At 40.9% G+C, this 13,057-nt stretch overlaps 1 protein-coding gene across 1 annotated transcript in view; it reads left to right on the forward strand.

The window, feature by feature from the left end:
- Positions 1 to 12,803, forward strand: part of NCOA2 (nuclear receptor coactivator 2) — a 222,104-nt gene extending 209,301 nt beyond the window's left edge. Inside the window, exons 21-22 of the mRNA XM_049781798.1 lie at positions 2,070 to 2,159; positions 8,915 to 12,803. Of these exons, the coding sequence (XP_049637755.1) occupies positions 2,070 to 2,159; positions 8,915 to 8,926 (102 nt within the window). The 3' untranslated portion in view covers positions 8,927 to 12,803. The remainder of the gene's footprint in view (positions 1 to 2,069; positions 2,160 to 8,914) is intronic.
- Positions 12,804 to 13,057: the final 254 nt, after the last annotated feature.

Consider the following 13,057-nt stretch of genomic DNA (forward strand, 5'->3'; position numbering starts at 1 on the left):
TAAATAATAAATAAATAAATAAATAATAGAACAACAAGTAGCCAGAGCCATCAGAACTAAAGAACTTGTCTATAAAACTAGGCTTGGGCCCGGAGAGATAGCACGGCGGCGTTTGCCTTGCAAACAGCCGATCCAGGACCAAAGGTGGTTGGTTTGAATCCCGGTGTCCCATATGGTCCCCTGTGTCTGCCAGGAGCTATTTCTGAGCAGACAGCCAGGAGTAACCCCTGAGCACCGCTGAGTGTGGCCCAAAAACCAAAAAAAAAAAAACTAGGCTTACATGGAAAGGCTATTGTCTGACAAGCCCTTGGGACACTCGTGAAAGGAAGCAGGCTACTTTGGTGATGGTTATGGTATTAGAATTATGCATGCATGCAAAGAATAGTTAACATTATTATAAATATCGGTACATCAATAAAAATGGTAAAAAGAAACAAAAATTTGATTGGGTCTTTTAGGTCCAGATATTGATATACCACTATATACATCTGAATTTTCTATATTTTATAGTACCCAAGTACTTTTGTGTGTGTGTGGCCCAAAATGTGGCCCAAAAACCAACAACAACAACAAAAAAAAAACTGTCAAAGGTTATGTTTTGAAAGATAGTACAGTGAATAAGGCACTTGCCTTACACACAACTGATCTGAGTATGATTCTCCAGTAACCCATATGGTCCCCTTAGACCCACCAGAAGTGATTCCTGAGTGCAGAGGCAGTAGTAACCCTCAAGTATTATTGGGTATGGCAAAATAAAGTGTTACAGGGCCAGAGAGATAGCATGGAGGTAGAGCATTTGCCTTGCATGCAGAAGGATGGTGGTTCAAATCCCGGCATCCCATATGGTCCTCCGAGCCTGCAGGAGTGATTTCTGAATGTAGAGCCAGGAGGAATCCCTGAGCACTGCTGAGTGTGACCCAAAAATCAAAAAATAAAATAAAATAAATTGTTACATGAGAAGTCTAACATCCTCTGCAATTTAAGGTAGCGTTATGTGTATGTGTGTATAATGACATATTTCCATCATTGATTTCAATGATGGTAGCTAATGACTTACAGGCAAATTAATAGACATAAATTTTCTAGGGAAATGCATTTTTTCTTTTTTTTTAATGATTGTTATTGTGATCAACATGAGTTACAAGTCTTTCACAGTAATATTTAAAGTACATAGTGACATTGCATTTTTTTTTTTTTTTTTTTTTTTTTTTTGTGGTTTTTGGGTCACACCCGGCAGTGCTCAGGGGTTATTCCTGGCTCCAGGCTCAGAAATTGCTCCTGGCAGGCACGGGAGGACCATATATGGGACGCCGGGATTCGAACCGATGACCTCCTGCATGAGAGGCAAACGCCTTACCTCCATGCTATCTCTCCGGCCCGACATTGCATTTTTATATTGAATTTTGAAACAATTGTGTCTAACAGTTATATGTTGTTATATATATGTATAATTATGATTATGTATATGAACTATAGTGGCTCCCATTTTGCTTTGTAGAGAAAGTAAAGGCCGCTGAATAGCCTGGACCAGCTAAAAGATTTTGTAGTCTATTTTTGACCATGGATAAAGAATTTATCCATTTTTTTCCTATTACTCATTGGAATATTATGGAGGCCCAAAAGGGGACTATATGGCCTCTAGTTGGGAAACACTCATCTAGGCTACATGGGTCTTAGCCAGCTTATCTGGAAATCAGTAGCCACACTTTTGCTTTGTGACTATGCAGCAACGCTCAGGAGATCATGTGGCACCAGGAATTGAATCAGTCCTCTCATTTGCAAACCATGAATTTCAACTTAATGAGCCATCTCTTGGCCCCTAAATTAGCTCATTTTTACAAACCATGATGCCTTAAAACTTTGGCATGGACTCAAAACTTTTGAATAGTAATTTAGAAACTAAAACTGGCAAATTAGATGTAGGAGTGTATGTATATAGCTATTTTTACAAAATCCTCTTTCACCTCTTGACTCCCAAAATGCAGAAGAGTAATGTTAATAGTTGGTCGTTTCCCAGTATAATTTTGGACATGCTGCTCATTACAGCTACTGTCCTGTTGTGATTGCAGGTTAATGATCCTGCTCTGAGAGGAGGCAACCTTTTTCCCAACCAACTGCCTGGAATGGATATGATCAAGCAGGAGGGAGATGCATCACGGGTAAGAAATATGTGGACATGAGAGTAAAGTGAAAATGAGCAATTTATAGACAAGAATGGGTAGACACCTTGTCATCTTGTCAGTGGGAGACTGTTAAAACGCTTGTGATTTTTAAGTAGATCTTTTCATTTTGTTGATAAATAGTAGTTTTAGGTAAGTGATCATATCTTTAAGATCATTTACTGAAGGTTTTGGCAGCATGTGTGTTATAAACACTAATTTTTGCTCTAGAGTGATGTTATTCCTGCAGCAAACAGGACAATAGCATGTTATTACTTATCTTAAGAATTAGTCATGTGGGCCATAGCAATAGCACAGTGGGTAGAGTGTTTGCCTTACACACAGCCAACCCTGGATCAACATGGGTTCGATCCCCAGCATTCCATATTGTCCCCTAAACCTGCCAGGAGTGATTCCTGAGTGCAGAGCCAGGAGTAATCCCTGGGCATGGCCTGGGTGTGCTCCCCCCCAAAAAAAATAAAAGAATTAGTCATGTTGAGAGGCCAGAGCAATAGCATAGAAGATAGGGCATTTGCTTTGCAGGCATCCAAATCAGGTTGAAGCCCAGATGGTCCCCTGAGCTTTCTAGGAGCGATTCCTGAATGTAGATCCAAGAATAATCCTGAGCATTGCTGGGTGTGGCCCTAAAACAAAAAGAATTAGTCATGTAATGACTAATTAATAGTACAAATTAATCGGTGGGTAAGATATTTTTGCTTTGCACGTGGCAGGCCTGGGTTCTATCCCTGGCATACCATATGCTCATTCAAGCACCACCAGGAATAATTCCTGAGTGCAGAGTAAGGTGTAACCCCTGAACATTACCCAATATAGCACCACCAGAGGGCCCAAATCCCATCCCTCCTCCCCCCAAAAAATTAGTAACATTAAGGGAAACTTTTATTTTTGCTTTTTCTGAATCATGAGATCTTTCATATCATGATGAAGAGGTACTAACTTCAACTGTCCTCTCAATCTTAATTGTGTATATGTATGTACATATATATTTGTATTTGTATGTGTGTGTATGGAGGAAGCCATACTCAGCATTGCTCAGGGCTTACTCCTGGCTCTGCACTCAGGGTTCACTGGCCGGCTTGGAGGACAATATGGGGTTGAAAGTTTTGCACCATAACTGCTGTGTACTATTACTCTATTTCGGGTTGTTTGTGTTTTTTGTTTTTGTTTTTTGGGCCACATCTGTTAATGCTCAGGGATTACTCCTGGCTATGTGCTCAGAAATCGCTCCTGGCTTGGGGGGACCATATGGGACACCGGGGATCGAACTTCGGTCTGTCCTAGGCTAACGCTTGCAAAGCAGACACTTTACCTCTAATGCCATCGCTGCAGCCCCACTATTACTCTGTTTAATTAAGTCAATATTTTTTATTGGTGTTTTTCAAGGTTTCTTCTTTGTTTGTTTGTTTTGATTTTCATTTTCAGGCCACACTCAGTGATGCTCAGGGATTTACTCCTGACTCTGCACTCAGCAATTATTCCTGACTGTGTTTGCAGAGCCATAGAGGATGCTAGGCATCCAAACCAGGAGGCTCCTTGCAAGGCAAATGTATTATCTCCCAGCCCTCCAGATTTCTTTTAACCTAGAGAACAGTCTTACCTAATATTTGCTGATTACCTTAGATAATAAAAAAGGCAATGAGCAAATAATAGAAAATTTTGTTCTTAGAATATGGATATTAAGATGTTCAACCAAGTTTTTTGAGGGTTTTTTTTTTGGGGGGGGGAACCACACCCGGTGGCACTTGAATTGCTCATGGGTTTGTGCTCAGAAATCGCTCCTGTCAGGCTCAGGTGACCATGTGGGAAGCCAGAAATCAAACCCAGATCAACAAAGTGCAAAGCAAATACCTTACCCATTATTCTATCACTCTGGCCTCAGCCAAGTTTTGAAACAATAGAATAATTCGTGTTTGGCACCAAGTTGAATCATATTCCCAGCAGAATTTCTCTAGGAAGGCTGTCAGCAGGTAAACACATAGGTAAATGGTTGCAGAGTCTTCATAAACGCAGAAGTTAACTCTTAAAAAAGTTGGGGCTATGGGAGAGATAGCACAGTGATAGGGCATTTGCCTTGCATGAAGCTGATCCAGGGCAGATGATAGTTCGAATCCCGACATCCTACATGGTCCCTTGTGCCTGTCAGGAGCAATTTCTGAGCGCAGAGCCAGGAGTAAACCCTGAACACCAACGGTTGTGACCCAAAAAGCCAAAACACAAAACAAACAAAAAAGTTAGGGCTAGGAGCAATAGCACAGCAGGTAGGACATTTGCCTTCCATGCAGCCAGCAATAGTTCAAACCTTGTCATCCCATATGGTTCCCTGAGTGCCACAAGGTATGGCCCAAAAGCCAAAAAAAAAAAAAAAAAGAAAGAAGAAGAAGAAACATTAGGTCTAGAGAGATATAGTACAGAAGGGAGGGAATGTGCCCCACCTGGGTTCAATCCCCAGTGTCCCCCATAGGGTCCCCCAAGCACCTCCAAGAGTGATTGCAGAGTACAGAGCCAGGAATAACTCCTAGGCATCACAAGGTGTAACCCAAAAACAAAAAGAAAGAAAAAAAAATAATTCTCTTTGGATATGGAGAAAAGGTAGGGCTGTAGATAAAGTGGGAATCTCATAGCTATTACTGTGTCTATGCAGACACACAGTCCATTGGAATGGTCAACAATGGTATAATAAGCCAAATATTAATGGAATATATTTAAGAAATTTTGCAAAGTAAATGTATCAATAACAGGTTTGAAGTCCTACTAAGAGACTGGAATTTTCCCTGCTGCCAATCTTGAGGCCACCCCCATCCCCACATATAACAGCTGTGCTTTTTTGGAGGGTTTCAGTAGAGAAATATTACAGCAGTGTAGGGTGCTTGGTTGCATGTAACTGACCCATATTCAATCCCTGGCACAAGACATGTTCCCCAAGTCCCACCAGGGGTGATTCCCTGAGCACAGAGCCAGGAGTAAGCCTTGTGTGCGCAAATATAGTGCATTGCTGAGGGTGCCAAGATCAGATCCCAACCTCCCACATGCAAAACATGTACTCAGCAATCTGAGCATCTCTTGGGCCCAGAGAACCCATTTTAACCTCAAGCTTCCTGGGAGCTAAAGCTCCAAGCTTATCCTGTCTCTATGGAGGAAGGACATTTGGAGGAGCCAAATTTCTTCCCCTGAATTTACCCCAGTGACCTTAAACCTGCCGCTCTTATCATCAGTGCCATCCTCATCTCAGACTCCAGCAGAGGGGGCACCCTAGGAAAGCTTTTACCCTGTTGATGAGAACCTCAAATGTACTATATTCTTTTTTTATATATAATTTTTTATTTTTATTTACAATGTTATGACAGTTGAATTTTAGGTTATTAATATTTCAATACGAATTCCACCACCAGTGTCAACTCCCTCCGCCAGTGCTCCCGTATTCCATCATCCCCCACCCCTCACCTGACACCTTGGCAGTCACACAACGAAGTTTGATGGTTTCCGCCTACATCTCCCATTTTTGTATTGTTGAGTCTGAAAAGCACAAAGTTCTGAAAACCAGGCAAATGGCCTGATCTGCCATGCCTATCACCCAGGAGCAGTCCCAGAACTAAATGTCCTTCCTGCTGCCCTGTTAGCTCCAAGAACACTGGCCACTAGAAGCAGAACATTTGTGGTCTGTAGTCTGCATTTTTAATCATTAACTAAAGTAGCCAGCATGTACTGAGCATTCACTGTGAGCCTGATTGCCCTCTTATGGCACATTCTCTTACTTCCGCATAGGTACATGGGAGTTTACTGATGTCCTGATGTCCCTCAGGACACCCAGCACCAGAAAGTGAATCCAGGGAGGATGAGCCCCCAATACACATCCATGGCCCTGCTCTCTACTCTCTACTTCCTGAGGGCTTTATGTGCCCAGAAGGGACCAAGATCCTTCCCCCTCTGAGATTGTCAGTCCCTTCTCCACAGATCCCCAGAGGAGACAGAGATCTGCTCACCTCTGGGAGCATTGGAGACTGGCCACACACTTCAGAGCATTCTCTGTCTGCAGCAGTGAGGCTTTACTCTAGGAAGTAAGAAACCCTGAAATGGAAGAAAGAGCAGAGAGCATATAAGGCCTCTGTTGTAGCCTTCACCGTTTTCCTATGAGGAGGCTTGGAACTAGGAGGAATATGGTGGACACTAAACAGCATCTCAGAGAGTCAGGGACCCCTTGACTCACCTAACTCCTCCCCAGAACTGGTGCTGGGCACCATGGAAAAGTGATGAGGTCAGCACAAGAGATGGATAGAATCAAGGCTCACCTAGTTGTCCGAACACCTGAGAGATGCCCAGTAACCCAAAATGGAATCATGAGCGATTAGTCTCACAGGATCTTTTTTTGCTGGCTCTCAGTATTTGTTATCATGATGACTTTTTGTGTTTTTTTGTGTTTGTTTGTTTGCTTTTGGGGAGGTGTTTTTAGGCCATACCCATTGACGCTCAGGGGTTACTCCTGGCTATGCACTCAGAAAGCGCTCCTGGCTTGGGGAACTATATGGGACGCCATATGGGGGATCGAACCACGGTCTGTCCTAGCCTAGCACTTGCAAGGCAGACTCCTTACCTCTAGCGCCACTGCGCTGGCCCCTCGGGATGACTTTTTGGGAGCCGGTCTCTCTCACCAGCTAGCCTTGACCATTTCCACTCTCTCACTTGTTCGGATTTGCTGACACCCCATGAATCTGCTTACCTATCTGTACTACATCCTTGCTGCATGTTCACAGCAGAAAACAGTCTATCACAATTGTTTGCTTCAGAGACTCTGACACTCTCCATAAAGAGGGCTGTGCATTTCTCACCGCCAATCACGTAAGGGAGTCCATCTCCGTACCTGACAGCAGCATACTTTGCCTTGCAATTCATCTAGGAACTTTGTCCAGAATTTTTATTGGTAATCTGGTTCTGTTAGTGGAACGAGGTACTACTATGATTAGTATAATTGGGACTTCATTTATCCTGAAATGGAGATTAACCTTTTACCTTGCTTTAAATAGAGCTAGTAACTAACTATAATAGCAGATTCACCAATAGGCTAGAGAAGGGCAAGTCAAACTATATTTTTCATTTCGGAGGGCATTTTTAGAATTTCTTTCTATTTTACATCTCTTTAGATATATTACAATGGAGTTCACTGCTTAGTCACATAACTCTCTCACAAAACAGTTATACCCATTTTTGTTTATATTAAGGAAACTGATCACTATGATCAGGTTTTTTTGGTTTGGTTTTTGTTTTATTTGGGGGCCATCCTCGGCAGTACTCAGGGCTGTTCTTGCACTGTATTCAGGGGTTGCTCCTGGTGGTGTTTGAGGGACCACATAGAATGTCAGGGATTGAATCTGAGTCAGCTGTGTGCAAGGCAAGTGCCCTAGCTCCTGGTACTCTCAAATCTAAACAAGGATTAGCTTTGGGTTGGTGATAATATAATGATGTTATCCTTTACTCAGAACTTACTATCTTCTGGAAACTTTTGAACACTCTGTGTTCATCATTTTGTTAACTATTTACTATGGGTCTAAGGAATACTAGGCACAGACAGATGACATGCCTCCTTGACCCCATGTGACATGGCTAGGTTGTCCAGCCAGGCAGGTTCACTCCAGAGTCAATTCTAGCTTCTTATCAATCCATTGAATCATTCCCATAGAGTAATTCCATTTCTATCAGTTAAATCAAATGTTCTTTGGTAAGAGGACTATAGGTCTGGCCTTAATAATATTTTTCAATAAATGAACCCTTTGAGGAGAGGAAGGAATGTCAAAAGCCAAAGAATGGACAGATCATACATTCATGACCAAAAAAGCCCACCACCACCCCCAAGACTGCTCACCTCAGCATTGAAGTGGCAGCACAGAGCAGCCAGAAAGAATGAAGATTCTACACACCCATCTGCTTCACATGGATTGCCAACATCAGGGAGGACACACCCCATAGAGTATCTCAGTGAGGGAGAGTGGAGAAGGACATCTGGTGAGAAGTATGTAGTATAAAATTATACTAGAAAGTGTTGAGGAGGAATTCAGATGCTGTCAAAAGCTCAGTAACTGAGTAGCTCAATCATCTTGGCTGTGAAGAGAAAAGAGGTAGAATGGGGCTATAGTGTCCTTCAGGAGACCATTCAGCCTGTATCCTAAAATAGTACTTAGATTCTGCTGGCCCCTGGAACCAGTGGTCTTCATATGGTAGCAGTGCTGTCCTGGTCTGCATTAAGCCAAGCATCACTCATCCAGATCCAGGCCTTGAGGAGAGCCTCATTTACAAAGGCCCAAGAGAGAGAATAGTAGGTAAAGTGTTTGCCTAACTTTGCCTAACACTGCTAACCCAGGTGCAATCCCCAATATCCCAAACACCTCCAGGAGTGATTTTTTTTATGGGTGGGGGAGATTTGGGCCACACCTGGCGGTGCTCAGGAGTTACTCCTGGCTCTGCTGCGCTCAGAAATCGCTCCTGGCAGGCTCCGGGGACCATATGGGATGCTGGGAATCCAAAATGGGTAGGTCTCACTCAGGTTGGCTGCGTGCAAAGCGAACGCCCTATTGCTTTGCTATTGCTCTGGCCCCAAAGTGATTCTTGAGTGCAGAGATTGGAGTAACCCTTGAGCAATTCTGGGTGTAGCCCCAAAACAAACTTAAATGTCCAAGTATTTTAATGTTTTTGTTGTGAGTTTCATGACAGTTCAGACATATATTCACAACTCTCTCTTCCTGCAGAAGTATTGCTGACACTGAAGGCAGCTGGTTGCATCTTTCTTAGCTGACTGGGCCCACTTGCTCAAAACAGTTAACAGTCTGGAGAGCTGCGTCCATTTGTTTTGACCCAAACGATCTGCCAGCCAGTTCTGCCAGAGCAAGATCCACGAGGGGCCTGGGCGCTGACTCCCCGGAGGAGTCTGTCTGTTCCAGGAGGAGCTGCCTCTTCTCGCAACAGTCTGAAGCTCACGTCCAGACCGTTCTCAGTCTGTTCACTGCATTCACCTTAGTGCAACTTAGATCTCTCCTGCAAAGTAAATGTTGACAGGCAAATTTCATACCCATGTCAGATTGAATGTATTTAAATGTATGTATTTAAGGAAAACAACCATGCTCTTGTTCTGTTCCTGTTCGGTTCCAGACACTGGTTTCTTGCTTTGTTTTCCCTGGCTTAATCAGTCTAGTGCAAATGATTAAAATTTCATCCGGGGGAAAGAAAAGAATATTTTTAAGGCAAAACTAAAAGTTTTTCCAGCTAAAACCTGTATTTGGGGTAGAAGCCAGGCAGACACCTGGATAGTGCTGCGTTGTGTGCAGAGACCCAAGACGAGAAGAGCAGAAAAGCCACATGTGTATCTAGTAGAAGGCTCTAAACACTGTTGGAAGGAATTTCCAGTGACTTCAGATGAAAAGCAGCCTGTGAGAGGGCTGTTCATATTGACAAGTACTTTATTCCTTTTTATTCTCTATTTAAACCAAATTAGGTCTCCTCAGTTGTGAATCAAGAAAAAATGTTTTTCATTTCCAAATTATCCTCCCCTCCCTTTCTCTTGATCAGATAGCTTGAATCACATCACTTCCCCTTCTAATCCTGACTCTCCCCAGCTCCTCCCTACCTCCCACTTCCCCCTGACGTCAGTCATTCATTACACATCAATAAAAGCCAGAGAAACCAGGTAAAACCTTGATTTTCTTACATGCTCTGCCAGCCACTTCACAGTCGTTCTTAAATTTCAGAAAAGTGCATTTACTGGCAAGGAGAGGAGAAAGTTAGGATGTGCTTTTAATCCAATTAAGGACGCCTGCTTTGAAAGCATGTTTATTGCCCCGTTCCCCCCCCCCCCAATACTGGCCCACAAAACAGAAGAAAATACTAGTGCGTTTCAAATTGACCGCGAATATCACGACAGATTAAACCTCTGCCATGTGTTTTTTATTTTGTTTTTTAGCAGTGCTGACTAAGCCGAAGTTTTGTAAGGTACCTAAACTCCAATTTATATGTAAACAAGCAATAATTTAAGTTGAGAACTTAAGTGTTTTAATTGTATAATTTTTGTGAGGTATACATATTGTGGAATTGACTCAAAAAATGAGGTACTTCAGTATTAAAAATTAGATATCTTCATAGCAATGTCTCCTAAAGGTGTTTTGTAAAGCATATCAAGGCCTTGATTAGAACTAATTTGTAGACTTAAGACTTTTTATTTTCTAAACCTTGTGATTCTGCTCATAAATCATTTATGTAACCTATATGATATGCAGCCACTGTAGGAACCAACTCTTGATTTTTATATGTTTCTATTCTTTCTTAACGAACCTTAGAAAGACTACATGTTACTAAGCAGGCCACTTTTAGGGTTGTTTTTCTTGCCCACTCTGGTAGGGGAAAAATCTTTTATGATTATTGGCATCAGTTTCAAACAACTGCAATACCAAGAAACTGAATGCTTTTTTTTGAACTATTTCTCCCCACCCTTAACACACATTCTTTCTTACCTAAATTTCAGAATGATGTCTTTTTGATGTCTAAAAAAAGCAAAGAATTTTATATCTCATTAGCCAGGCCTTTTAGGAACAGAGAGCTTTTTCCCTTGAAATTTGGTTGTTTATTTGTGGCAGGGTAAAAATAAACGTCTGAAACAACTCCTATTTATATTTATATCTCTCTATATGTACAGATTGATGGAAGTATAAGAAGAGATATAGCCCAAAGATCAGTGGTCAGTAGACAGTCTCCAGGTGTTACTCCACACTAAAGAAACTTTCTGGAAATTTGCATTTCGATGTTTTCCACTTGAGAGGGCTCATACTACAGGGAGGTGGCCAGGAACAGCACATCTCAGTGACACCAGCTCACTTGTCCCCTTCAAAAGGCTCTACTTTTTCTTCAACCAAAATATTGGGTGGCCCCAATAGATGGGGGAAAAAAAGAGCAAATGTTGGCCTGGAACTCCACAGCCTCAGTCAGCGAGGTTTGCGTTCACTGGTTTAATATGACAGGTCTGTTTTTAGTTTCAGGAGTTTCAGGAATCCATGAATTTGAATGACTGTAACTTCCCATAGCACAAAAGTGAAATGAAGATTAAACTGGATTTGTTTTGTTGAGTTTTAAGTCCCTTCTCACTCTAACACTGTCCCAAATACCTGTGAGGTTTTGTTTTTGTTGCTGTTTTTTGTTTTTTTTTTAAATCGTTTGTCAGTCCCAACTCAAATCTGCAAGCCAGCGATACTGGTCGTTTGTAATTATTCATGATCATTACTGTTTTGAAGGAAAAGAGGTTATAAATTCTCTTATGGCTCAGATCAGGTAATGGATTTTGCTTTGCATCTAATTAAGAGAAGAAAAGTAAGTGAAGGAAACCTCTGATCATATTGATCACTATAGAAGCAAAAGCCAAATCAATCCCTTCATTATCAGTATTTCTCATGCTGTATACAATAAATTTGTTAGGATGAGAACTTGGTTTTCATTTACTAGAACAAATAATCAGTGTTTTACTTATTATTAAATGTGAAAAACATAATGTGAAACGTATACATACATTAACTTGGTTGTAAAACTCATTTATGTGTTCATGTAATGTGGTAAGTTTAAAAAGTGAAGTGAGCTGTTTTACTATAATGAATTCGTTTGACTCAAAGATTAAAATGCCCCCTCCCATGTGTATCTCTTACGGCCTGTGATAATTGAAAGCAATGTTTTTGCAGTTTATATAATGCAATTTTTAATCTGTGTTTAAAAATGGAGTTCATAGGAACTTAACACATAAAATGGTGGCGCAGATCCACTTGCAGAACCCAAAGATACACAATCAATTTTGAAATGCAACTTAAGCCATTAATTGTTGGTGTGAATTTAAATTTTTCTAGTATTTGTATGGTAGTATGCTGCCTAAGAGCAAAGCATTCTCTGCACAAAAGAAAATTACTGTAGTGGCTTCGATTTTAATTAGAATTTTCTCCCTGGTGTTTCTTTATAGACTAAAACAAAATCTTTTAAGTTTCTTACTACAGGTAAAAGCTATGTGCAAGAACCTCAAAATGCTAAAATCTAGCATAATGCCTTAGATCTGTTTTTAAGTCTTGTATATTCCTACATAGCTGTCCAATGTATTATATTTGTATAGTGACTTGTGTACAATTTTGAATAAGTGCATCATCACTTAACCTTGATGTTGTCTCATAGTGATGATGCTACATTTCTTCAAACATTTAACTGTCATTTTTTTTCTTTTGTCATTTGTGGGTTTTATTTGTACAGTTCCTCATGAAGTTGCATCTGAGATGTGTGTATATGAAAAGATTATACAAGGGTAAAATTAAGCAATATATTAACTCTGGTTCTTCAGGAGAAAGCTTACAGTGTTTCAGGTTGTGATTTATTTTCAAAATGGAGTTGATTGAACATCACTTTGTTCACCTGCATTGATGTTTGTATTTCTAGTGTGAGCAGTTTATGCAAAGGTAGATATATTCAGAGAAATTTTAAATACATTTATGCAAGTTAATATTGCTTTGCTGATGCTATTTGCTTATTTGATGTTAAATAATGCTATTGTAAATAAAGAATTCTGTTGTTATTGCATCATTTAATAAATTTTAATGCCTTCGGGTTTTACATGGCCTTGAAGATTTTAATGTGTTCATATGTATCATCATTTATAACTGCATTGAGGTTTAAGATATGTGATTGGAGAGGGGATCGTGTTTTGGGCTACTCCTGGCTCTGCACTCAGGGATTACTCCTAGAAAGCTCACAAGGGCACAGGGCTCAAACTTTGGTCAGTTGCATACCAGGCAAGCACCCTACCAGCTACATTATTGCTCCAGCCCAATTTATAACTGCTTGTGTTTATATAGTGGTTGGTATTGTTAAGCATTTTA

Source organism: Suncus etruscus, chromosome 10 (genome assembly GCF_024139225.1).
Source record: "Suncus etruscus isolate mSunEtr1 chromosome 10, mSunEtr1.pri.cur, whole genome shotgun sequence".
NCBI classification, from domain to species: domain Eukaryota; kingdom Metazoa; phylum Chordata; class Mammalia; order Eulipotyphla; family Soricidae; genus Suncus; species Suncus etruscus.